Raw genomic sequence first — 26132 nt, 5'->3', positions numbered from 1 at the left:
TTCCCGCCGGCGGAGAGAGCGGGCGGAGCCGCGCACCACCGCCCGACAACGGCGCACGGGGCCTCACGAGGTGCGGGCGCCCCGGGCTGCGCGGCCGCCGGCAGCGCGGACCCCAGAACCGCATCTGCAGCGGCCGGGGACACGCGGCGCGGTCGCCCCGCCAGCTCTTCCCCTGAGCCTCTCCTCGCGTCAGACGAGCTCCGCGGGGGCAGCGGGGACGCCGGCCAGGAAAGGGGCACCGCCGCCTCGGGTGACCCCGCACCGGGCGTGGCCTCTGTCCACCGTTGACCCCGCGCGCCACTTCCGACCCGCGATCAAACAAGGAAGCCCAGACGCGCCTGCGCCCCGCGGCGCCTAGCTCGGAGGGCCCGAGCGCGAGCGAGCGCGCACGCACGCACGCACGCACGCACGCACGCCATTCGGCCGCGCGCTCCCCTCCGCCGGGCGGGGCCGGCGCGCGGAACTCCACTTCCCGGCGTGCACCGCGGCGACGCCGACAGCCGCGAAGGAGCAAGGCCGCCGTGCGCCGGGACCGCACGCAGGCACGCACTCCGGCGGGCGCACCCCTGGCCCCGCCCCCGGAGGCCCCGTGCGGGAGCGCGCCCGGGCGTGCGCAGGGCGGCGGCGCGGGCGCGGGGGCGCGCGGTGACCGTTGGCGCTGAGGGGAGGAGGCTGCGCGGCCGCCGCCGTTGCGCAGATCCGGGCCGCGGCTGTGGGGAGGGCGCCGGGGCCGGTGACCTTCCGGAGGCGGGAGCGAGCCAGGGGGCCCGGGACGCCGAGCGCCGCCGCCATGAACAACTCGGGCGCCGACGAGATCGGGTGAGGACGCGCCGGCCTGCGCCGCCGCCGCCCAGACGCCGCCCCGGCCCCGTCAAGGTCACGCCGGCGGGCCGCGTTGGGGCGGGCGGCCTGGGGGGCCGGGGACCCCGGCCGGGGCCGCCGGGGTCGGGGGCCGGCGAGCAGGAGCCTGGGAGTCCGGCGTCCCGCCGCTTCCTGGCCGGGGCGGCTCTGGGAGGGCCCGGGGGGGGGCGGACGCCGCCGCTTCCTGGCGGAGGGGGACCCGGCACGGGAGCCGGGCGGCGGGGAGGCGGCCCGGGCGTCCCCGCCGCCGCCGCCGCCGCCGCCGCCGCCGCGCCCGAGTTTCCCACTGTGGGATCCGGAGCGGGGCCCCTGGCGGCCTGGGGCGGCCTGTCCGCCCCCGCGCCTGGATTTCTGGCTGGGGGACCCCGAGCGCAGCCCTGGGAGGGCCCGCGGGGCCCCCGCTGCCTCCCGGTCGAGGAGCACCCGGGCCGGGAGCCCGGGGGCTCTGGGACGCCTTGTGTCCCTTGGCGCCTGGACTTCTCGGCGGGGGGTCCTCGAGCTGAAAGCGGAGGGCTGCGGGCGCCCCGCGCGCCTGGGTGCCGGCGTCCCGCCTGGGGCCGCCGGCGTTCCCCGAGCCCGAGCCCGAGCCCGAGCACCAACTTGGCGGGGCGGCGCACGTGGCGGCCCCGGCCCCGCCGTGCCAGTTCTGCCGCCGCGCAACTTCTTCCTCGCGGCCGTCGGGCGGCGGCTTGCCCCGTTGCCACCCCCAGCCCTTCCCGAAGCGCGAAGAGCAGGAGGGTGCGCGGACTCAGGGCCCGAGGGCCGGGGTCACGTGGGAGCGGCCCCGGACCGTCGGACGGGGCTTCTGCAGCTGGAGTCCCTTCCGGCTCAGCCCCCTCGAGCCCACCAATAGACGGGCTGGAGCGGGAGAAGGAAGGTGCCTCCAGGGGGTGGCCGGCAAGGCTCCCTCCCGGCGCTCTCCGTGACCAGAGCGGGGTTCTTCCCCGGAATCAGAGCCGTGGCTGAAGCCGAAGGAGCCCGAGACGCGAGCAAGCGATCCCCCAGGAGCCGGAAAATCCGCTTCTGCCCTAGGGAGGCGCTTGGTCTAGTTGTCTTTGCGGAGAGCAGCTCCTACGCCATCAGCATGGTTTTGCGCTTGCATTTCTCCGTGCAGTTTGGGTTGGGTTTCTGTGGCCTTGTATACGTTTCTCAGTCCCCGAGCTTTGAGGAGGCGCAGTGTGTGGTCAGTCACTGTTTGCGGGGTAACTGGCCTCCCAGGGCCTCCAGCTCCGGGTTACTCCTGTGGACCTAAAATGCCTTCTGTGGGCTCCCCCTCCCCAGACCCCACACCACAGAGGATCGGGAGGAGGACCCTGAACTCCTAGCCCGGTGTGTTTGGAAAAGCTTGTCCGGGGACTGGAAGACGGGGTGTTCTTTGTGTTACGTGGGCGGAAAGTTGCAGCACTTCTGACGGGAAACTAGGGTATAGGGAGAAAGTGCTCCAGAAGTGGGGCAGAGCCTGACCGGAGAGAGAACAGGCCTGCCCCATGCATCCCCACGGTGCTGGCCTCCAGAGCGCAGCCAGGAGCCGCCCAGGGCGGCGGTCTCCAGGCTTCGGGCTGCTTTTCTCTCTCAGCAGGGAGAGCAGACAAAGGCTAGGAGGGAAGGGAGCCTGGAGACCCCTGAAGTGTGCTGTGAGGATCCACGCCTGGGTCTGCAGAGGCAACTTGGGGACGCTGTGGAGCTAGTAGCAGGTCGGGGTCAGGGACCCTGCCTGGCCACATTCCCCTCCCCACTCCTGTAAATCCACCCGGATCACCTGAGTTTTAAAGTTGTAGATGACAGGTGTCCCAGAAACCTTTCATTGCTTTGCAGGTAGAAATCTGTTGCTAAAAACTATCGACCACTTTCTGTTTTACATATAGGGTGCTTGTTTCTGTTCCACTGATGTGGGAGTCCAGGGTCCACTTGGATCTCCTTGCTATGTTTCGCTGTCCTCGGACAGTGCGGCTGATTATCGGGCTGCCTGACGAAGGGCCTTCTTGCAGTTTCCTGTGAGCGGACCATGGTTGCCTACTCTGGGGTGGTTACCATGTGGGAGTGAGTGTTGTGCTCAGATCCAGGTGATGGCAGATGTTAGCGGGATGTGGCGGGTCTGAATGATCTCTGATGACATGCACCTTCGTCTGTGATCTCCTTTGCTTTGGTCTTTGGTCAGCCTCGTCTGAGTGACTCCTGAGGGAGCGGGAAGGGCTGCTCCCCTTTCCTTAACAGGAACCTGCATGTATGGGTGCAGGGGCAAGGCCTCCGGAAGTGTGTGGATGCGTGGGGTGCCATCCAATGGGGGGATGTACTTCTGAGTTTGAGTCTTCCAAGGAAGAGCTTCATGGAGTCTTGGCTGTACCTGAGCCGGCTCACTGGTCCTCGTGAAGTCTGGAGGGAGAGAGGAAGTTGGCTGAGACCGGTGGTTTTAGTTAGTGTTTTCATCGTCCTGATTGTCACAATCAGCCAGAGCAGAGGGAGGGCTGGGTCTTGAGGCCAGAGGGCTGATAGGAGCAGCGGTGTCATGTGGGGCCCCATGTAGCAGGTGTGTGACAGGCTGATATCCTCCCTTGGGGCCAGTGACTAGGGGGACAGGCACTTACCTTGCTGGGGTGGTGGGGGGGGTAGCACTGTGTCCTCTTTCCTGTGCCATAACCTTAGAAGTTGACTTCAAGAAGGGTCTCTCGATTCTGACTCTGGAACTGGTACTGGCACAAGCCTTACAGAGTCCAGACCCCCTGGTCTCTCGGTAGGCCTCTGAGGGCTCCTGGCGTTGTGTTGGTGCTCACAGGTGCTGGGGAGGGGGCTGGTTCCCGTTCGGGCAGAGGTGTCTTGTCCACCTGCCTCTGGGGTGCTGGCTTGTGTTGTGGAACTGAAGAGAAGTTTGAGGAAGATTTTATCTATCGGGCACATGGTCTGGTAAGGCAGGGCCCACTGGACACCCTCAAGGGGAGAGTCCCAGGGGAAGGAGGGACTCCGCGGAGAGAAAGTGAAGCAGCACGCGGGTCGCTTTGAGAGAAGGTGCAGGGAGGCGTCAGGAGTCCACTCCCTGCGGGAGCTGGGAGCACGGAAAGCGGGTGACCTCACCTGTCCCAGCAGCCCAACAGTCCCCGGGGTGCTGGCAGGGTGAGGCCAGAGGCCTGGGCCTGGAAGTGTGGGGACTTGTTAAATGCCTGTTTTCACTGAGCACCCAGGAGGTGGGGAGGGTCCTAATGGTTTGGTTCAGAGAGGTCCTGATTGGGGAAGAGGCCGGTTCTTGCAGTGTAGAGGGTGATGGAGACCTCTGGGGGTAGGAGGTAGAGATGCTTCTCTTCTGCATTTTGGAGCAGAGTCTCTGCCCAGCGGTGCTGACATTTGGGGTGTCCTGGGCACTGTGGGGGCTGAGCAGCATCCCTGACCCCCACCCACCCGGTGCCGGGAGCACCCCCAGTTGTGACAATCACAGATGTCCCCAGATACTGCCCAGTATCCTCTGGCAAATGAGACACCTGTTTGGGAACGTCTGCTCTTTTCGGCCTCGTTCCCAGGGCGTCCCTGCCACTTGCCCCCATGGTTTAGGATTTGTTTGCCGTAGCGGGACCTAATCTGACGCCTCTAAGGTTGACCGTGGTGTTGGGAGGCGCTCTGGTTGACTTCTGTTTCCAGTGTTGGCAGCGGGTCGAGCATCTTTGCCAGGTGACGTGCCTGCCCTGCTTGCAGAAGCACACCCGGAGTGACTCACTGGTGATACCCTTCCTACAGCACCTGCTGGGAGCCGGCCGGAACTTCATGCCCCAAGTCAAAGCCATCTCTCTGCGGGACAGACCAAGGCTTAGAAGGGCAGGAGACTTGCCCAAGGTCACCCCAGGAGGAGCCAGAGCTGGGAGTCCCGTGCTCCTCGTGAGCCAGTGCGGCCCTTGTAGGGAATGGCGAGGATCAGGGCCAGGCCCGAATGTAGACATTGCAGCACTGTCCATGAGAGGCCGGACTGTCTTCTTAGGCTGACTGTCCTCGTGCACGGTGTAAGGACAGAATTGTGAGCAGGGTCTTCAGCAGGAGGTCACTTGTTTGGTTGAGGCTCTTGCCTGGTGCCAGGGAGTGGTGGGGGACACTGGTCCTGTCTGGGGGAGGGCAGGTGGAGGGGCTCACAGTGGGAGGCTGCGGGTGTTGTCGGGAGTTTATGCCAGGCACTGAGCATCGTGGGGTTTTCTCTTGCATGTGTCGCTCGACCCCCACAGTGGTCTGGGAGGGGGTGATCTCACCTTGCTGGCAGGAGGGAAGCCTGAGCTGCTGAGGGCAGGGCCTGAGCCCCAACACTTGCCTTCCGGGACTTTGCGTCTGTTGCGGCGGAAGGGCCCTGCAGTGGGGTGGCTCCCTGGCTCCTGGGCCAGTGCTGTGTTCCTCCTCCTGGAGCTGCTTCCTTCCCTGCAGGGAGACAAGGTCCCAGGGTGACCTCGGTGGAGGGGCAGGAAGGTGCAAAATAGGCTCCACGTTGTGTGTTCTTTAAGCAGAAAGAGCCGTTTGCTAAACAGCCATGGTTGGTCCCAGGCGCTCTGCTTCTCTGCCCCGCCGCTGCCTTCCTGGTGGCCGCCTCACCAGGCAGGATGGCACTTTCTGAAGCCGGCCCGCATGCTGTGAGGGGGCAGAGCCTTGGTGGTTGGCCGGGACCAGGGGAAGCCGCTGAAGGTTTGCTTTCTGCCCTGAGTACCATGTGGCTGCCCTAAAGTACACAGAGCGGAGCGGCGTGGTCCTCCAAAGCAGGTTTCCATCTCGGCAGGTGGGGGAGGGGAGAGTTAAGCAGAGCTGGGTGCCCCCCGGTGACTGCTGCAGAGCCCCTTCCGAGAGGAAGCCACCGGCACCTGCTGTCGAAGGGCAGGCCCTGGGAGCCACCTCTCCTGGGCCCTCCTGGTAGTGGCATTGCCTGTCCCCCTCAGGAGCCTGACTCTGGGTCACCTGGCAGGGCCTGATGGTTTATGGGGTTTGGGGACTGGGGGGGCTGACTCTCTGCTTCAGCTGAATCACGACACTTGCACCCGTAGAGCAGGGACGGTCTGGAGGGGAAGCGCACAGTGAGCTCTCCCCTTAGTCTGCAGGGTCCCGTGGACGCCGGAGATGTAGCCGGTGCCCCGCGAGTCAGGGCGGGCAGCCCCCCGCTCCGGGCTGGCGTGCACACGTACCTGTGGAGACTGGCGACGGTGTTGCTGCCTGGGTAGCGATGGAGCTGGTCCTGGCTGGTCCTGCCAAAGGCCCTGTCGTCTCTGCGGCTCAGAGTTGGGGCTTTGTGCTGGGGCTCTGGAGGGGGCCTCCCAGGACCTTGGGAGCCTTTTGGCTCCTGGGTGTGGGCCCCGGAAAGTCCGTCCTTGCAGTGGGAGGAGAGGAGATGGGAACGGGTGGAGCGGCTAGCCCGGTGCCGCCTGAAGGCTTGGGGCTCTTCTCCCTGAAGGTCGCACCCCCGAAGGTGTCCCCTGGTGTGTGGCTCAGAGAGCCTAGAGCCAGGGGAAAGGGAGATCCTGTTGTTGCCTCAGTATGAAAATCTCTCGTAGCTTGGGACTTTATAGAACTTTAGTCTTGCAGAACGTTGCAAAACAGTAACCAGAGTCGCTAGATACTCTTTCCCCCACCACACTTAGCAGTGGCTGAGATCTTGTCCCATTTGTGGGTGCCCCTCCCATACGCCTTGGGCATCTCGTGCGAAGCACTGGGGAGTGAGCGGAGCCCCGTGACCCTTCATGTGGACGCTTGGGTATGTGCTGTTTTCTAAGAACAGGGACCTTCTCTGAAATCAGTGCAGCACGAGGATAAAATGAGGGCACAGCATTGATACCTTTTTACTATCCAATCCATAGGGCAGAGTCCGGCTTTGTCAGTTGTGTGGATGATGGTATTTCTGGTCTTTTTTCCTTAATGCCAGATTTTGAAATTTAAATGAGGGCTGGAACCTGGACTGGTCAGACAAGTTCCTTCCTCCATAGGTGGGTGGGTGGTGGAGGATTGGGTTGCTTGGAAGGATACCTGTTTATGACCTTACTGTTTTGGTGGATGCGTGCTAGATAGAGACTGGTATTTGTCTCAGTGAATTCGGTTTTGTTTTTTGAGAATGCTTGAGATCTCTTTTTCCTGCATGAATTTGCTTTTCCACAGCAAACCTTTGTTCATTCCTGTGTGGAAGGAGTGGGCAAACACACAGCTCCTCAGCGGTGCCAGCCAGCCTTGGGGCCTTCAGTCATCTGCTGCTCCGTGCCCCTACTGGGTGCCAGGCCCTGTGAGGGCAGGGCGGGTAGGGCCTGAGTCACAGCTTGCTCGGGGCAGCGCCCTGGATGTCCGAGGAGGCCCCACTCCCCTGGGATTGTTTGGAGGCAGGAGGAAACCTGGCCTGATTCTGAAAGGGGTGCGTAGGAGACACGAATTTAAGTTAATGAGGCCTAAATGTAAGCCTCCCTCTGCTGCTTGGTCAGCATGTTCTGGGAGACTTGTCCTTACAGAGCGGCCTTCTACAGCCCGTAGCACAGCCTCCACCAGATGCGCCCGTCCCGGGCCCTGCTCAGCCCTGTCCGTAGTGCGGCGGCCTGTTTGTGGCCATTTTGGGGATGGCAGCGGGTACCTGTCACATCCTAAATTCAGAACGCCCCGCCTTAGAGAAAAGGCTGGGGTGGGAGCAAGCCCCTGACGGGCCTGCTGCCTGTTGGAGGCATTTTGCCAGGGGCTGGCACGCAGGAGCTCGAGTCCCTGGATGGAGCAGGGCTCCGTGAAGGGGTCTGTCCTGGGGTGGAGGACAGGACACCCCTGTTGCTTGGGGGCAGGAGTGCCATCAGCCTTGCGGGGGTCTTTTTGTCTTTAAGCTGAGTGTGGTGGGGTCGGCTCCAGGTAAGGGGACCGCAGGACCCTAAATCCCAGATGGGGACTGAGCCTTGGCCCCACGCTGGTGTCTGAAGCCCTTGCCAATTAGCATCCAGGTCCCACTCTGCGTGTGACAGTGCTCAGAGCCCTTCCCCCTGCCTGCTCTGCCATACTCACCTCCCAAGTTGTGGGAGGCCCAAATGATGTCTGAGGGGCCTGTGCATCTTGGAGATGCAAGGGAGCTTGGCCCCGGTGAGGGCTGGAATAGCCCCACCACACGGGCCCGTCTCCGGACCTGCTCCAGTGCCTCAGTTCACTTCAGGCCTAGCCAGTCCCGGGGCAGGGCAAAGTGGATGCTGCCCTGTGGCCTGTTTGTGTGGAGCCCCTCCCCAGGGGCAGGGGAAGTGGAAGGGCTCTGTGGGTTCTGGAGCTGCCCTAGAGGTGTCCTTTGCAGAAGAGAGGCCAGTTGGCAACAGGGGCAACAGTGGGGTTCCTCTGGAAAGTTCTCATGTGTCTGCCCGAAAGGACAGCCCAGGCTACCCTGGGGTGGGAGGTGTGGGGCAGGGCTCCAGTGCTGAGTCTGGAGCTCCAGGGACCTTCCCGGTGATGTGTGGGTCCTTACTCGTGACCACACGGAAGGTACCTGAGGCTTTGTCCTAGAGCTCCCCGTCATTCTGTTTTGTTGCGTGTGCTTTCAGACCTTGACTCCTAAGTCCACAGTGTTTGCAGGAGCACTGGGGACGTGGGCCCCACAACCCCACCTGGAAGCTCCTGTGGTCTGGGGGCTCCTGTCAGGCCATTTTGCAAGGCCTCGCGTTCTCACTGGTGTGCTCGGCGAGCACGTGTGGCTCTGGACGTGTCGTCTTTGCTTGCGTGTTGTGACACTCACTCACCACCATCTTGGCAGACCTCGGTGTCGGTTTCCGTGTCTGTAGCTGACGAGGCCGGTGATGGTTTAGGCGGACACATGTCATTGCCACGAGCTTGACACCAGGCATCGCGTCTGCCCCAGCTTCCAGGGGAGTCCCAGCTGAGGATGGGGCAAAGCGCTGGCATCTTTAAGGCAAGAACTGTCTTGACCCTAAATGTTTCTTTGTTGAATTGCAGGAAGCTCTTCGTGGGCGGTCTTGACTGGAGCACCACTCAAGGTAGGTGGTGGGGACCGGCCTGCCTGCCAGGTGCCGCAGGCGGGCTTATGACCTTGGTCTTCAAGTTGTGTGAATTCATCTCTCCCTAGTACCTCGGGTTTTTTGTTTGTTTTCTTTAATTCTTGATTGATTTGTTGTCTTGAATCCCGGGGAGGAGGGGCACTTGACTGGGGGCTGTCCCGACGTCTCAGCGGAGTTAGGGGAGGGATGTGGAGGGCAGGAGACTGTTGGTGCCTGGAGGCTCGCTGGCGCAGCCCCTGAGCTCAGGCTGGAGGAGGAAGCAGCTTGTGGCCGCTGGCGTTCCTGGTGGTCACTGGTGCAGCCTTCCCAGTGCCTTTGGCCGCTGTCACTGTCAGTTGTACCCTTTCTAATTCGTGTGAAGACGTAACGCGTCCGGGTCTGGAGTCCCCGTCCTTTCCCGTGGGCCTCCTGTCCCGGACCATCTTCCATACCCCCCGGTCAGTTGCTGAGCCAGTTTACCAGTTGCTGGTTCCACACTTCCGGGTCAGGCTGAAGAACTAGGAGCAGGTGTGCCTGTCTGCTCCGCACACCAGGCGGGTGCCAGTGCTTAATACTCTGGTGTGTGTGTTTGTGTTTTTGTCCCAATCTCTGAGCAGAGACTCTACGCAGCTACTTTTCCCAATATGGAGAAGTTGTAGACTGTGTGATCATGAAAGATAAAACCACCAACCAGTCTCGAGGCTTTGGGTTTGTCAAATTTAAAGACCCAAACTGTGTGGGGACGGTGCTGGCCAGCAGACCACACACACTAGACGGCCGAAACGTAAGTGTCCTTCCCTGGAGTCCTGCCCCTCCGGCCCCGTCCCATGCTGCTCCGCCAGCCTGCCTCTGCCACTGGGCCTTGGTGGGTGTGCACGTGAAGGAGCGTTTTAGCTTAGAGGGTTGCAGCTCTGGGCTGAGGCACTTAGAGGGTTGCAGCTCTGGGCTGAGGCTGGATTTGGGTAAATTGACTGGAGGCGTGGGCTTGTTTGGGAGAGTAGCTTCGTATTTACCACAGACTCATTTGAAACCTCTACAGATCGACCCAAAGCCATGCACTCCCCGAGGGATGCAGCCGGAGAGGACACGGCCCAAGGAAGGATGGGTAAGGGGCTGGGCGGGGTGGGGCGGCCTCTCCGCATGTGCCGCAGCCCCAGCAGGAAGGAAATACGTACCTTTGATCTGGTGTTTTTGCTCATTACCATTGAGAACAGCAGAGGTCTTCTCGTTTGCTGTTTGAGCAGCGGAGGATTCAGAGGATTGCTCAGATTTATCCAGTGGTGTACATTTGTAGCCAAGAATATTCTTACTAGTCTACCTTGAAAACAAGGAAAAAACCTCCCACACCTGGGATCACGTGTTCCATTTTCTCCTCCGTGGTGGCTCCCACCCTGCCTGCCGGGGGCGGGGGGCGTGTCAGAGCACCCTCTGCCCCTGCTCCCCCCCTCCTTTCTGCTTGCTGGCCGCTCCCGTCCAGGTGCTGGCCGTGTCTGAGAGCCTGGTTGCTGGTTGTTGGAACAGCTGATTCAGAATCTGCCAGTGTGATGGCTCCTCAGGGATCCTCGGAGCTGTGTGTGGCCCCTGATGCTTGGCCAGTTGGAGCAGACCCGTCCTCTGTGCACCATCACCCATTCCTCTCCTTCCCCAACCCAGCAGGTCTCAGAGAAGACCATCATCCAGGACGCCTTTGTCCTAGCAGAAGGGCCTGGCCAGAGCTGGGCTGGAGGCAGGGCAGATGTCTGGCCCAGGGCCCGAGAACTGCATTTCTAGCAGGATCCGGCTGCTGCTGGTAGACAGGGGCTTCAGACCCTTAAAACAGTTTTTATTTTCCCAGTTTTCTTTTGGGAAACTTTTTGGGAACTTTACAGAAAAATCAGAAGAGTAGTACATCAAACACCTAAACACATCGCCTAGATTTATCAGTTGTTAATATTTTTCTAGTTACCTGTATTTCTATCCCCTCTCTTTCTGTATCTGTCACTCCTAAACTCGGGAGCGTGTATCTTCTAAAAGCATGTTCTCGCACATAACACCCATCCCCGCAGCGGGACCCCACAGCAGAAGCGTCAGCCGGGGCTCCCAGCACCACCTGTGTCCAGACGGGTGCACCTGGGGCTCGGGGGTCATTTCACAGGTGGCTCTCGTAGCTCTTCTCTTCAGACTGGAATCCCAGCCACGTTCAGATTCCATTTGGTTCCTCATGTCCTTCAGTCTCTTAGCAGCTTGACTGAGATGGAGCAGGCACTTGATGGAGTTTGACCCCTAAGTGTACCTGTGAGACCCTCGCCTGCCCCCAGAGTTCAGTGGCATTGGTCCAGAGCCATTGGGACAGTGCGGCCCGGGAGCCCCTTGGACAGGAAGGACAGGGTGTGAGGAGTGCAGTGGGGGGAGGCAGCCTCCCAGGAGCAGGGGCGGAGGTTCTGGTCCTCCTCCTCTACCCACAAGGGACAAGCGTGGGCAAGTGTTTCCCTCTGAGGTGTGAGACCCTCCCCACAGAGGGTGGAATCATTGGGGTCAGGCGAGGCGAGTGAGAACTTCCCATAGTCCTCTTTTGTTACCAGCTGAAAACCTGAGAAAACTGCTAGTTTTCATCGTTATGGCCACCAAACCCCAAGTCCTTACTTTGAGATCATAGAGCTATGTGCTCTCTAGCTATTGTGATTCAGGGTAATTCGATACAGGACCCACCACATGCTCTGCACATGCATTTGAGTGGTGGTGCTGGACCCCTGTCGCCCCGGGTCTCTGTAGGAAATTGAAAGAAGAGTTATGATAGTTGGCTGATTGTGTTTCTCTTTAGTGGGTTTTTTGGAGTGTTTTGGTCTGGCTTTTAGCTGGGTCTTAAAACCAGGCAGCGCACATCACATACTCACTATGGGGAGCGTTGTGAGGGTTTCCCACACGGACTAACCATTTTTTCCTTCTTAAAACAGCAGAAAGGACCCAGGAGCGATAACAGTAAATCAAATAAGATATTTGTCGGTGGGATTCCTCACAATTGTGGTGAGACAGAGCTCAGGGAATACTTCAAGAAATTCGGAGTGGTGAGTTGTCCCTGCACCAGAGCACGGCGGGTCAGGGCGGGAGCGGTGGAACCAGGTGTCCATGGAGGTTAAGCCTGGCAGCTCTCTCCTCTGGGCCTGTGTCTCCCCCAGAGCAAGCCAGAGCCCGGGAGAGGATTTACTGCTTTTTCAGGCAAACGAAAGCTCACCCTGCCGGTCTCCTGGAAGGCCCTTGTGATTGGTTGTGAGCGCCATGGTGTAAAGCACTAGATCGTGTTGGGGAGAAGCGGGGTTTGGCTTGCCCAAGGGAGCCAGCCTGCTGTCTCTCGTCACAGGAGGGAATGTCCTAGGCCAGGTCCTTACAGCAGCAGTGCAGACCACCAGCCCAGACCCGGAGCCACCCTGCTCCAGCGGCTCACGCTGTCCACCAGGCTGCCAGGCACCCCCTCCCTGGCCAGGGGTCGTGAGAGTTTTGGACGTGTCACCTGCTCAGTGTTTCCTCAGTGACAGCAGACCTTCTCCCAAGGCTGGTTTTGTTTCTGGAAGAGGCTGAAGTCTTTTAGACTCTTCTTTTTTTTTTAAGATTTTATTTATTATTCATTTGACAGAGACAGGCACAGCGAGAGAGGAAACACAAGCAGGGGGAGTGGGAGAGGGAGAAGCAGGCTTCCCGCTGAGCAGGGAGCCCGATGTGGGGCTCGATCCCAGGACCCTGGGATCATGACCTGAGCCGAAGGCAGACGCCCAACGACTGAGCCACCCAGGCGCCCATCTCCCCTCTGTTTTATTCCATGAAGTGGATTTTTCCTTTTTTATTTAGGGGAAATTTACATTAACAAAATTAATCATTTTATTTTATTTAAGATTTTATTTTTAAAATTTTTTTTTAAGATTTTATTTATTTGAGAGAGAGAGAATGAGAGACAGAGAGCATGAGAGAAAGGAGGGTCAGAGGGAGAAGCAGACTCCTTGCTGAGCAGGGAGCCCGACGCGGGGCTCGATCCCAGGACCCTGGGATCATGACCTGAGCCGAAGGCAGACGCCCAACTGACTGAGCCACCCAGGCGCCCCTCTTTTAGAATCTTATGGGGGTTTAGAGTTACTTGGGCTCCTACAGGAAACTCCGTTCTAGCAGGGCAGACAGAAGAGAAGACAGGGGCTAGCAAGCAAGCTCGTGTGGGGTGCTTGTGCCCCAGTCATCCGAGGCAAAGGCACGGGGTCACCCCATGCTCCCACCTGGTCACACACCCTGTTGGTGGGACAGCCCTGTTGCCTCACTCCCACCTGTTTGTCGGGGGCGCCTGAGTGTGCCGAGGACCTGGGCCAGGAATGAAGAGTGCCAGAGCACATGGTGATGTGTGCTCAGTGAGCCAGGGGCCTGGGAGAGAGAGGGGTGCTGGCTGGGTGGACATCTGTGAGGGAGTGCCAAGCCAAGCGCCGGTCAGCTGGATGGTCTTGGACCTGCGGCTGACCACCAGAGCTCTGGGTCCTTCTGTCCCAGCATCTTGGTTTTTGTCTGTGAATGGAAGGGAGCACTATGGGGCTGGGGCCTCCAGTGTCCGCCCCGTGAGCACTTGGGGCAGAGGCAGCATGCACTTCCCCTGGCCTCCTTCAGGCCCTGTGAGTCTCAGGCATCAAACCCCATAAGGCTGGCCTTTTGCCTCAGGACTTCCCTGAGGAGTGTCTGGAGATGTTCCCAAGCTGTCTGTTTGCCTCGGGAGTTTTGTGGTAGCCAGATGTGCCCGTGGCCGCCCGTGGCACCCGGATTCTCGAGCACCCGTCTCTCTTGCAGGTCACAGAAGTGGTTATGATCTACGATGCAGAGAAGCAGAGACCTCGAGGTAAAAGACATGGAGTTTGTCCTTGACCTCCCCTTCAGATGGCAAACTATTTCACAATTAGGTGGTGGTGGTAGCGAGCATTGCCTCAGAGAAGGATGATTTGGAGACATGATTAAAACGTAGGCCCTTCCTGTGCAGCCCCAGCCTGTCTGCTTCCCAAGGTCAGACGTCACCGTGTTTTTTTGGCTCGTTCTTTCGAAGTTTTTACAACTTGACATGAATTTCAATATGGTTCTGTTTTTAAATGCGTACTGAAAGATTGGTGCTTTTTTCAAAGGGTGCACTTGTCACTCAGGGCTGCGTCCTGCTTGGAGTCCCCTGCCCAGGCAGGTCTCATTCCATGGCGTCAGGCTAGGTCTGCCCCAGCTCGGCTTGAACGTGGACTTTCCTTTATCCATCCCATGCTTTTTTCCTGTTTTTCTTGTTCCCCTAAGCCCGTGGGGCAGGGGGAGGAGGGTGAGGAGCCGCCTCAGCGCATCCCCGGCGGGTTCCGGGAGCGGCCCACGCTCGCACGTCCAAATTGGTTTGTGGGGCTGGGACAGCGGGCACCCGATTTCCGTGCCCTTTTTTATGATTATTATTTCTTTTTCTTTTTCTTTTTTTTTTAATTTTTTTTGTGGCTGCTGCTGTTTGTGCCCGCCCGTCTGTTTTGGTTCATCCGCCGCTTTTGGACCGGCTGTGTGGGCTGCCCTGCGGTCTGGGCGCCGTGCAGCCCCCGCCCCAGCCCCGTCCGAGGCCCCCCTAGCGCACAGAGCCGGCGCCACCGCAGCATGCGCCCGCCATGCTGGAGAATAGTTTGCCATTTGAACTTCCATCCTTCTCTTCCTCCATGATAAGTGACGTATCCTCACTTCATGTCGATTAAGCTGTTAAGTCTTAGCTTAACTTTAACGTAGACATACATGCTTAGTGACGTACTTAAGTGTCTCATAGTAAAGTACAGTAACGTTAAGTAAGTTGTTTTTCCTTTTCTCTCTGTGAATTGTTTGTGATTAACGATATCTCTTTAGATTTCTCTTCTCCAGGTGCTAAATTATATCACACAGGTACAGGCCAGTCCCGCAGTCAGAGGAGGGAACGGGCTTTGCTCCAGTGGGGTGTAAACGAAGTTTCAGTGTGTTTCTGTCCGCTTCCTCAGTGGTGATGTCGCCTCTTGACAGACAGATGCACCCCTAGACGCCCCGCCCCGGGGCTCCTTACCCAAGACTCACCGCCTCTTGCGCTATAACGGACCACGCGAGCCCTGTGGTTGCAGACACTCCTGCACTTGGAGAAAATGTTAACTTTTTAACATGCTGTTCATCACCCATGTTGTGTTCCACCATTTGCCTCCGGTCTTGTGAAACTTCAGGACTTGGGAATCCTGAGGGCTGCTCTTAGAGTCATACCCCCAGTCGGCCCCCTGAGGCCTCGCCCTGGGCCTGGGGAGCACGTCGAGCCGCCGTGGGCTGGGGGGTGCAGGCAGGAGGAGCTGGTGGGGAGAGTGCTTCGGGCTTGACCTTGGGACCCATGTTCCGTGGGGGCTCACAGTGTCCTCCACCTCAGAGAGTCCCTGCGAGCACGAGGCCAGCAGAGGGCGGGAGCGACAGAGGGGCATCCCAGAGAGCTCATCCTGCTTTCTCCCCTTCCCAGGTCTTTTCCAGGGCTCCACCTCCCTCCTCCTTCCTCCCTCTTGGCCGATCCAAGACAGTGTCCCTGTCCCAAGGGTTCTGCATGTGTCTCACTGGGGACAATGAGGCCCTGACCTCACCCCGGCCGCTGCCGTTGCTCGCCTCACACCTTCCTCTTTGGCGATCCGCGCTCCCCCCCCCCCGCCCCGGCTCCAGCTTCTGTCTCCTGTGTCTTGCTGTCATCGTTCTGCAGCCGTGTTTCTGCTCCTCCTCGCACGCCGTGTGCAGGTTCTTGTGTGAGCGTGTGCATAGTCACACTCAGACACGCGCGCGTGCAGAGACACGTCCGAAGCCTCTGAGTCCCGGGTGTCCCTCCCTGCTGGTCTGTCATCCCCAGGTTTCTGAGCTGTCTTCTCCCCCCACCCCCTACCCCAAGGTTTTGCCTACAGTCTTCCCACACGGCCCAGCGCCTGCAACCTCAGCGTCCCTCTCCCGTCCTCTTGAGAGGCCTCGGGCTTGGCTGCTCCTTCCCGGTGCCCCCTCCCTGCCCGCTCTGGCCCTGCGGCCCTTGGAGGCCCTGTCGGGCGCAGGCCTGACCCGGGCTCTTTGCACCGGCCAGGTCATGCTCTGTCGCTCTGTCCCCGCCCGCACCCCGTGCCCTTCTTCAGCCCGGTCTGGGCGCTCGGCCCTTCCCCTCACCCGTCTTTTGTTCTCCCGGGTCTTCCGGCAGCTGGCTGCCGCACGCGTCCTTTTGTGCTTGGAGCAGATGGGCCCCGGGGAGGCAGTGCAGTCGGCTGAGGACCAGACATGCCACCGTAGCTGGGCGGTCACACTCACCCAGACCAACCAAACTTCGTTTATACTGCCACTTTCTTGTGTTTGGGAAAGGCTAAATTTTTTCCCCTTTAAAATGCTCTTTTTGATGACACGGTGCCTCTTGCTCTTGCTGCCGACAGCAGAGTTTGACCTGCTGGAACCCACTGTGGCCTGTATCTTTGTGTATTTTACTTACGTAGCTGCGTACAGATAGATAAGTGTATACACACGTACGTTCCTGTGCAGGACTCCTTGGGCTTACCCAACGGTGTTGGATAAGCTTAGCGGGGCACTAACTGTAGAGACCGTACTCCTGTTTAACGCGCTAGAACCATAGACGTCAGCACTAGTTGCAAAGCGAATTGCAAGCCGAGGGGGAGAATCTCGGGTTTCAGAAAAGCAGCCGCGCACCCACGGCACACACCCCGCCGGAGGCGGAGCTCGCTGGAGCTCGCGGCCCGCTGCCCTGCTGCAGGGGTGCGCCGCGGCCCCCTCCACAGAGTGCTCCGGCACTCTCCGGGCGCACCGGGCCTGCCCCTGGGCCAGGCCCCCGCCCCTCTCCTGCCCGGGCTGCCCCGTCTGTGAGGCCAGCCCCTGGGGGTTCCCACCGTGTCTCCACGTGGAACCCCGCCTCCATCACCGGCTCGGGCCCCGCCCTGCAGCCTCACATACTCCGCTTCCCTGAAACCCTTGGACGACCCCTCGGCCCGGCCCTGATACTGTTCATCATCCTGTTTTGTGTCACAACGCCCTGCTACCTTGATTCACTCTTCGTCGTTGGCTAGGTTTTGGATTTATTACTTTCGAGGACGAACAATCAGTGGACCAGGCTGTCAACATGCATTTTCACGACATCATGGGCAAAAAAGTGTGTAGTTGTAGTTTTATTTTACCTTAAGACCAAACCAAGTCTTAGGCAACTTAGGGATTTCACTGGAAATGACAATTCCTGAACGGAAGAAGGGCCGGGCGAGTCGACCTGGGGCATTGTGCTGTGTGGGCTTGGGCCTGCTCCTGCAGAAGCAAGGGGCCCTCCCTGCCCGAGGGTTCTGCCTGTGGCGTGGCGTCTCCCGTCTCGCCAGCTCTGCTCCCGGAGCCCTCGCTCTGGATCACCGGGGACTGGTGGGTGGGGTGGCCCCCCGGCCGAGGGGCACGGTCTGCGGGGGCCTCCTGGGCTGGCCTCCAGTGAAATTGCAGGTTGCCTCAGGCTTGGTTTCCGTGACCACTCCTTCAGATGTCTGTCCTGCATTCCAATTGCCTCCTGCCACCCCGTGATGTGCGGTGGGCAGCGGACCTCTGACCACAGGTTCCGTGTCAAACCGAAAGGGACGTAAACATCCTGAAGGATTGGTTTTTTTTACTTGGGTCACTTACTGTGAAACTCCGGTCCCAACCACATGCTCTCGGTAGTACTTAACTCCATGCAGTCAAGTGACCTCTGGTTCATCTTCATACTGTGTTGCTGCCGTGGAGGCAGGCTGGCTCAACGTGGCCCCTGCTCCTCATTCCACTGGGCCCCAGAGCGCTCTAAAGCGAATCGCGGGTAGAAATTCTGCAGTGGGGGATCCCTGAGAGTTAGCAAGAGGCTTTGGGTCCACACGTTTGCAGGACTCCTGTCCCCGTCCTTCTGAAAGCGGCTCTGCACGCCCGGGCGGTCCCCGTGGGGGCCACACAGGCAGCATTTCCTTGCGCCCTTTGACATGCCCTGCCCTTGGGACGAGACCACGGCCACTTTTGTCAGTTACGACATTGTGGAGGGACCAAGGCACCACAAGTTGGCTGCCTCCCCAGCGCTCCCACCCCAGCCCCACAGCCCATCCCCGAAAGCTGATAAACGCAGCCGTGCGTGGAGCTGTAGTTACATACAGGTGGCTGAGGTTTTGTTGCAGGCTTCATTAATTCCGTTTGAACCTGACTAAGCAGCAGGCACACGTCCCGCTCCAACGTTCATTGAAGCTTTTAGTTTAAAATTAGCATGCAGATTTCAAGGATGCATGCCAGTTACGAACACAAGTTCAAAGGAGTCCACGTTCAATATTTTAAGGTACTGTGACACTTAAAACTTGGAGGAAGCCTGTCCTGCTCTAGGGGCAGAAAGGCTGCTAAGCGCACGGATCTGCTCCATCTTCAGGCGGCCGACCCCCCCCCCCCCCGCACCGGTTTTGTAGGACGCATCGGTGTCTGAGTCTGGTCTGCACGGAGCACAGAGCGGAGACTGAGGTGGCTTCTCGGTGTGGGGCTCAACTTCTAAAGTAAGGTGCACACGTGTGGGAGCCCGGCTCCCGGCAGCAACCCCCGGCCTCGCCCTGTTCCCCTTGCCCGACCTTCACTGGTGGGCAGGCCACAGCAGCCCCTCGGTTCCTTAGTGGGGGTTCGCCTCCGTGAGGGGCTTGGGTCCCACTTCTAATTAAAACCGGAGTGCCAGTGGCTGCGTCCAGGTTCTGAGAGGAAGAGGGTAAAAATTAAAAAAAAAAAAAAGTTTAGAAGGGCTGCTCTGCTTTGTAAGCAGGAACCAAATTCCCTTAAGGAGAGTATGTGAAGACTCATTAATTTGAGTTCTTTGAAACGGGTCCCTTGGTCCTGCTGTCACATCGCCTTGAGCTAACGGGGATTTTGTTCCTATCCGTGGAGTGTCCTTGGGGCATCAGGAAGGTGGGATCTTGGTGCCTCTGTCCCACTTCCTGTTTGTTCTCCAACAGGAAGGGGTCTTAAGGCAGAACCGATGGAATTCTGAATACATAATGCTTAGCTCACCAGACTTGAGACCCCAAGGATGACTCCAAGTGGATTTATTGTCTCTTCCTTCCCATTAAAATTTATCATAAAAAAAAAAAAAAAACAACTGGAGACTCCAATGCTGAGGCAGCCCTGTAATTGGGGGATTTCGGGTTGTCAGTCTGCCCGCATCTTAGAAGCTGCGTAAGGGAGGGAGCCTTCTGGCGGCCACAGAGCTCCATGCTAGGAGGGCACGCACGGTCCCTCCCGCTGTCCCAGCCCCTCCCAGTGCTGTGGCTCCTGACAATGTCCAAAAGAGGCAGGGTCCTGGGCTGCTGACCTAACACAGTATGAAGATTGCTTACTGATTCAAATGTCCATTTTATTGCATGTTTGTTTACTTTTTTTGTTAGATGTAATGTAAGATTCTCTTTATCACATCCATTCCCTCTGACATTATTTTGAGTTAATTGAGATTCTTTAAGCGTTAGCCTGGGGAAGGTAAGTCTTTATCTTCCATTAGACATTTTAAATAAAAAACCTAAGTAAACCAACTGTGTTTCTCAGGTATGAGCTTAAAACGCAGGCAGGGTGGGCGGACTCTGGAAAGGTCCTGTGTGTCTGTTGGCCTGGCTCCCCCCAGCGGAGGTCCCTCCTCCACCGCGGTGCTCGGACAGCATCCGGCTCCTGCCGCGCTGGGGCCCTGGAGAGGCCTGGGGAGAGGGCTGTGATTGTTCGGTCGGTCCTGGTCTCTGTGTCCCTGGGGTGACGAGGCCATCGAAGGAGAAAGCTGTCATTTCACCTTGACTGAAAGACCCTTGTCACACAAAACTCTGAGGGTTCTTGGCCTTCGGTCCGTGCTCTGCAGCGGGTAGGGCTTAACGTGTCTTACGGTTGCATCCGTTGTACCTGAGAAACATGTTCTAAGCAAAAAAGAAAAAAAAGAAAGAAAAAGGAAAATTATAAATTTTTAAAGAAAAAAAATACTGGCCTAAATAAGGTTTATAGTTAAGTATTTAGTTTTAAGTCATAAGATGCTAAGTGTAGTCGTAAGTTATCTTGAGGGTGTGTCTGAAGGGAAGGGGGTCCAGGACCCTCGGCATCTCCCTAAACCAGAGCTTCGTTTGTCTAGGTGGAAGTTAAACGGGCTGAGCCACGGGACAGCAAAAGCCAAGCGCCGGGACAGCCAGGTGCCAGCCAGTGGGGCAGCCGGGTCGTGCCCAATGCCGCCAATGGCTGGGCAGGCCAGCCCCCACCCACATGGCAGCAAGGATACGGCCCGCAAGGTACGGTCCAGCACCCAGAACCGGTCGTGCCCCAGACGGCCGCCTCAGGGAGGCCTGCTTGGAGGCCGGGGTCCCAAGCCTGAGGGGCGGCAGCTCCCCACAGCTGCGCACGCCCTTTTCCTGCAGACACGGCGGAGGTGGGACGTGCTGGCTGGACAGGTGTGCAGGCCTTTGAGGGAGTACCTGAGGGCAGAGGTGGGGCTCCCTCCCCGCCCAGCCCCAGGGTCGACCCACACAGCTGTGCGCTCATCCCAGTAGCCAGCACGTGGGCTCTGTGCTGGGTACCGGTTAGCGCCGGAACCTTCCAGCAAAGCCCCAGAGGGGCGCTGTCCAGTCAGCTCACAGATGAGAGAGGGGCTGGCTTCCCTGTGCTCACCTGGTCCACCTGAGCGTGGTGTGACCCTCGGTGGTGTGCTTGGGCCACAGCCAAGTTCCCCACCTGCGGTTTGGGCAGACGGGTCGGACTGTGGCCAGCAGAGCTGCCGCGAGCGTCCTCGCCCCACGTGCCGTGCTGTGGAGGAAGGGCCACGCAGGTCTGAGGGAGCAGTCGGATGCTGCGTGCGGCCCGCGTGCTCTCCCTGTGGTCCGTGGCCGTGCCGGGCATTGCCTCTAGGGGGAGGCTAGGAGGACCTGGTGGGTCGTGGGTCGTGGAGTCTGGCCATTTCAGCGGCTCAGATCACATGCTTTTAGGGAGACTGGGGCTTTTGGCCGGCCTCTTGGGCCCTCTGAATCTGCTCCTGCTCCCGGGGCTCTGGGCTGTCAGGGCGTCTGTGTAGGGTCAGCGGAGTGGTTAAGGACAGCTTGGCAGAAGGGTTGAGGTTCCCAGGGGCCCCAGGACAGGATCTGGTAGCCACCGCCTCCTTTAGAAACGCAAAGAAGGGACAGTGTCCAAGGAGGGGCAAGAGGAGGCCAGGTAGGTCTGTCTGCACCCAGAGGCACCTGGCGCGCTGCCCCCAAAGCTTGCAGATTGGTCTTTTTAAAAATATTTTATCACAAAACAAAACACAGCCGGGGCGCCTGGGTGGCTTAGTAGGTTAAGCATCTGCCTTTGGCTCAGGTCATGATCCCGGGGTCCTGGGATCGAGCCCCGCATCGGGCTCCCTGCTCCGCGGGAGGCCTGCTTCTCCCTCTCCCACTCCCCCTGCTTGTGTTCCCTCTCTCGCTGTGTCTCTGTGTGAAATAAATAAAATCTTTACAAATAAAATAAGGGGCACCTGGGTGGCTCGGTCGTTAAGCGTCTGCCTTCGGCTCAGGTCGTGATCCCAGGGTCCTGGGATCGAGCCCCACATCGGGCTCCCTGCTCCGCGGGAAGCCTGCTCCTCCCTCTCCCACTCCCCCTGCTTGTGTTCCCATTCTCGCTGTCTCTCTCTCTGTCAGATAAATAAATAAAATCTTTGTGCCGCAGTGGGGGAGGGGGACAAACAGCCATAGGAGACCAGGTACTGAGGCCAGAAACTTTTGCCCAGTAGCACTTGGCTGGAAGCCGGCCCAGGGCTCCCACCACCCAGCCTAAGGTCCCACCTGTGCATCTGAGCCCCTGGTCCGTGGGGGTCCCCTTGACCCTTTCTGATGGGTTCTGTTGAAGAGCCAGGGCCACCTGACCCACGGCTTCTCTTGGGGATCCTTCCCCTGTAGAAGCAGGACGTGAGTGGCAGCCCTTTGCCCATACCCAGGTGCCTGTGTTCCTGGTCCACCACGGGCTCCTCGGATGCCTTCCTCGGGCTGGGACGTCCTCCCTGTGCCCGCGGTACGGCAGGACGCCAGGCCCCTGGAGTGTGTTTCCAGGAGGGCTTTGCCAGCAGAGCGAGAGCTGTTGGGGTGGGTCAGCTGCCAGTCTGGGACGTGGACAGGACACCAACCACTCTCTTTGTTTTCCTGTTTAGGAATGTGGGTTCCAGCAGGACAGGCAATTGGTAAGTCCTTATTTGTGGGTACCCGAGAGAGAACGGAGTCTGAAATGGGGTGGGACCCCGGGGGGGCCCGGGCACTGGGAGCTGTGTGCGCCACACCCTTTCCCCCTCACCCACCTCTGCGTCCTGTGTTCCAGGTGGCTATGGACCGCCGCCTGCAGGGAGAGGAGCTCCCCCACCGCCCCCACCGTTCACCTCTTATATCGTGTCCACCCCTCCTGGAGGGTTCCCCCCTCCTCAGGGCTTCCCACAGGGCTACGGTGCCCCCCCACAGTTCAGTAAGTCCCGTGGGCCCCTGGAGTGGGGCGGGGGGCCCGGCACTCGCTCGGGGCACGTGGCTGGGGCGCTGCCTGCCCTGGTCCGCCTGCTTGCGGGGCCGTGTGCGAGGCACGCCTGGTGTGTGAGGGAATGTGTGCCCTCGCTGGGGCATCTGGATCTGGTGGTGGGACTCAGCAGTGAGGGGCTGGAGAGCGTCAGGCGCTCTCGTCTGCTGGGCTCTGGTGCGGCACCTGGGCCTCGGGCAGCTAGCGCGCCTGCGAGGCTCCGTGCTCGCCCTTGGTGGGAAGGTGGCCCTGCGGCCTCGCCTGGCGCACCGTGGCTGACTGCTGTCACTTTGAGTGCCAGGCGGCCAGCCCAGACGGTCCCGCGCTCCTGCTGGGAAGTGCTTGGGGGTCTGGGTGTGTTCTGTTGGAGGGCACCCCGGCGCAGGTCAGGCCACGGGACAGCTGTATGGCCCCTCACCGTGGCCTGGACCACATCTGATTTTAGTTGTAAGCAGGAGGTGGGTGGATAGAAACGGGGTTGTCGAGCCCCAGGACAGAGGGGAAGGCTTGCCGTGATGGAAGGTTGGCGCTGGGTCTGGCAGGCGGGTTTTGTCCTTTTCAAGAGGACGCCAGTGCAGCCCCTGCCTGTGGGGTCCCTGCCGAACGCTCGCTGTTGGGGGTGCGACAGGCCGCCCCAGGCCCACACTAGGGACATCCCCAAGGCCTGGCCGCTCGGTGGGTTCAGCAGGAAATGGTGCGGCGGCTTCTGGTGGGCTGGGCTGTGGTCGTGCACCGTGTCTGTGTCTTCCTCTCCTGTTTGTGTGCAGGTTTTGGCTATGGGCCTCCGCCTCCACCACCGGATCAGTTTGCCCCACCGGGGGTCCCTCCTCCACCTGCTACTCCGGGGGCAGCACCTCTGGCTTTCCCTCCGCCCCCGTCTCAGGCCGCCCCGGACATGAGCAAGCCTCCAACGGCCCAGCCGGACTTCCCCTATAGTCAGTACGGTGAGTTGGAGACCTGCAGGCGCGGCCTGGGGCCCGGGACCTGGCCCCACCATCTCCTGCCTTCCTCCCCGCCAGCTGGAGTGTGGCGGGAGGCCCGCTGTGCAGGGGCTTGTTGCAGAGGGTCAAGCAAAATGAAAAGCAGGATTTTGGTGTCTCGGGTTTTGGGTTTTGGGTTTTGGCTAGGGAGCTAGTCTTAGAAAAGCATCGATCGTGCAGCAGGTGTCCAGGCCGCGTGGCTTCGGGAACCCGAAGCTGTGACGGGGGCCCTAGGAGGATGACGCGAGGGCCTTTGGGGCACCCCCAGCAGGCCCTGTTCCTGGTTGTCTCGTTTTCTTCTGTGTGCAGAGCGCAGGGCGGACACCTGTGGGCCACGTGGCTTCGTGGCTCTGGTCAGTGGCAGGCATGGGCTCGGGTGTTACCGTGTGCTTCACTCGAGGGGCTGGTCATGGAGGAGTTGCTTCTGAGCCTGGGGTCTACAGGGTGGCGACCTGTGGCCTGTGTGGGAGGAGCTCATGTGAGGACAGGGTTAGGCCCGGTGTCCGGGGGTCTCCTGCTGCCTCTGCTGGGCCACGCGGGTGGGGCTGCCTGTCGCCAGGGCTCCCAGGGCTCTGCTCTTCCCACTTCATTGCTCAGACGGTTTGGCCTAAGACCGCAGTGCCTGCAAGTTGAAGCTGTCTTGCCCTCGAATGCCATCCGTGGCCAGCTGCTCCCGGCTGCCCAGCATCGTGCGGTCTTGTCCCCCTTGCCGCTGTGCCCGGCAGCGCTCCCCGAGTGCATGGGTTGTCAGCACCCCCTCCCCCCCCCCCAGCAGTTCCTGCTGCGTGTGGCGCGCGTGAGCAGCCCTGGGTGGGGGTGTGCCGACCGCCAGCGTGGCCCCGCCCCTCTGCTGAGGCTGCCCTGGGGTAGTCACCCTGGTCTCGTCTCTTGCCAGGCCTGGGTACCTATTCTCAAGACCCGTCAGGCTTCGGGCCCATACTTTGTTTACACTCTTATGGTCAGGCTGAGCAGTGATGTGGCCTAGGTAGGTGGCACCTCCTCATCCACGATCCCCACTCTGTCTGCACCCGGGCAACGGACATCGCCTCCTCTGCCGTCCTGGGCGGGGGTGGACCTGGCGGTGCCCTCGGGACGGGGCCCTTGCCGGGGCGAGGTTCTCGACTGGCCACGGCCCCATGGCCCCAGGAGCTCTGCTTCTGCTGGGCAGCAGACACAGGCACCCTGTGCCTTTGTGCACCCTCTGTTGGGGACCCAGGGGCCCCGGGACACGTCTTCATCCTGGGTGTGCAGTCTGGTGCCGTTCCCCTTTCCAGAAGTGCCTCCCATGCCTTTAGAGGTCAGCAGTGCAGGGTCTAGGTCCTGTTTGGGGGAGGGACCTGCCCGGCCCAGGCAGTCCCTGCGGGCATGGCGTCGGGCACGCAGTCTTGCCCCACACCCGCCGGTTCTATGGAAGCTGCCCGCTTGGGTCAGCTCTGCAGGGAGGACTGTCTCGAGTCTGGCGGGCATCCGGGGGGGTTGCAGGGGGAGGCCTGGCGCTAGTCTAGTCTGAGCTTTTCTTAAATTCTGGGGGCTGTGTCTGAGTTCCCCACGCATGCCACTCAAAAATAAACTTCTGGAAGCCCTCGGGCCACCGAGCCAGGCCAGGAGCTCTCACGTCTCCAAGCTCAAAGGTTTCCAGGGGCTCAGATGGGCTGCTAGGGCCCAGCCCCGGGTCCTTGGGAATGGGTGGGGAGGCGAGGCCGAGCACGGATGGGACGGACCAGGGGGCTCCTCGAGGTCTCTGAGCTACTTTTCCTTCTGTGCGGAGACAGCGGTCGGGGTCCTGTGGGGGAGCAGGGTGGGCTGTGCGGGCGTGGACCCCTCCTAGGCCGTCGGCGCAGAGCTGCGGTCCCGCCCCCGGCTCACTGGGCTTTTTCCCTGCAGGTTACGGACAGGACTTGGCTGGCTTCGGACAGGGCTTCTCAGACCCCAGCCAGCAGCCCCCCTCCTACGGGGGCCCCTCGGTGCCAGGCTCGGGGGGCCCCCCCGCCGGCGGCAGTGGCTTTGGACGAGGTCAGAACCACAACGTGCAGGGATTCCACCCCTACCGACGCTAGCCGGACGGTGCCCTGCGGACGCCGGGGTGGCTGAGACCCAGGATTTAGAACTTGTGAACTCGTGACAATCACAAACTTGGCAGAAAAATAGCGACTCGACGGTGGGGGGCGGGGGGCGAGAGGCTTTTGGAGGCGGCTGTGGGTGTCTGGACTGAAGTTTTTAAATATATTTCTTTCTCTAACCCATCAGCACAATAAAAAAAAGTCACTGGTTCAACAACAGGGTTTAAAAAAAAATGTCTTCAGCTTTAATTCAAAACTTCAGGTTTCTTTTTCTTCCTTTTTTTGAAATTATTTTCCTGAGCCTTTTGTTTTACCGTATATTGTAAACTTTTATGTTAAAGAAGAAAAATATACATTTACAAATTGTGAGATTTTTAAGAGAAATTTTCTACGATGTATACTGGCTTATTTTTTAATTTAAAGCAGGGTTTCCGTGGGCACTGGTGGCAGCGAGGGGCGTGTTCAGTGCCTCACTCCCGGCTTCGAGGGTTGGGGCTCGTCGGCCCAGAAGCTCTGGGAGCTTACAGAAGAAGTCTACTGAGCGTGTTTTGTTTTTTGTTTGTTCCTTGCTTTTGTCGACTGACCTGCCCGGCGCCGTCTGCAGGTGCGCTGTGGGGGCCGCGCCCGCCCAGCCTCTGCCGGCGCCGCCCCGCGTCCGCCCCAGCAGCAGGGACAAGGAGGCCTTGTCAGCCGCTCTCCCGCGCACGTGGTTTCAGGGCGTCCCCACTGACCAGTTTGACCCTGGTTTGAATAAAGAGAAGTGCGTTTGGATTAGAAACCCA

At 59.8% G+C, this 26132-nt stretch overlaps 1 protein-coding gene across 8 annotated transcripts; it reads left to right on the top strand.

Moving 5' to 3' along the window:
* Positions 1–632: 632 nt before the first annotated feature.
* Positions 633–26132, top strand: DAZAP1 (DAZ associated protein 1). 8 transcript variants are annotated; one of them, XM_034998486.1, is made up of 12 exons: positions 633–819; positions 8767–8807; positions 9425–9591; positions 9847–9912; positions 11741–11851; positions 13602–13650; positions 16862–16944; positions 19924–20077; positions 21961–21990; positions 22125–22265; positions 23078–23254; positions 24186–24275. In XM_034998486.1, the coding sequence occupies exons 1-12, from the start codon at positions 791–793 to the stop codon at positions 24263–24265; spliced, it is 1128 nt and encodes a 375-aa protein (XP_034854377.1). In that variant the 5' UTR covers positions 633–790; the 3' UTR covers positions 24266–24275. The 8 variants fall into 8 exon arrangements, with proteins under 8 accessions (XP_034854377.1, XP_034854375.1, XP_034854378.1 ...); XM_034998484.1 differs by lacking the exon at positions 24186–24275 and adding an exon at positions 25175–26132 and having other exon boundaries at positions 634–819; positions 11744–11851; XM_034998483.1 differs by lacking the exon at positions 24186–24275 and adding an exon at positions 25175–26132 and having other exon boundaries at positions 635–819.

This window comes from Mirounga leonina, unplaced genomic scaffold, assembly GCF_011800145.1.
Source record: "Mirounga leonina isolate KUSES-001 unplaced genomic scaffold, KU_Mleo_1.0 Mir_94, whole genome shotgun sequence".
NCBI lineage: Eukaryota > Metazoa > Chordata > Mammalia > Carnivora > Phocidae > Mirounga > Mirounga leonina.
Note: the sequence above shows the minus strand (reverse complement) of the source record. Positions and strands in the feature narration are given on the sequence as shown.

What these genes read in the sequence shown, in the direction of transcription:
- DAZAP1 (XM_034998481.1), top strand. Translation starts at nt 8,696, where the DNA reads ATGGGGCAAAGCGCTGGCATCTTTAAGGCAAGAACTGTCTTGACCCTA. An exon ending in TGACTGGAGCACCACTCAAG is followed by an intron (nt 8,808 to 9,424) that starts GTAGGTGGTGGG and finishes ATCTCTGAGCAG; the next exon opens with AGACTCTACGCAGCTACTTT. An exon ending in CACGGCCCAAGGAAGGATGG is followed by an intron (nt 9,913 to 11,740) that starts GTAAGGGGCTGG and finishes TTCTTAAAACAG; the next exon opens with CAGAAAGGACCCAGGAGCGA.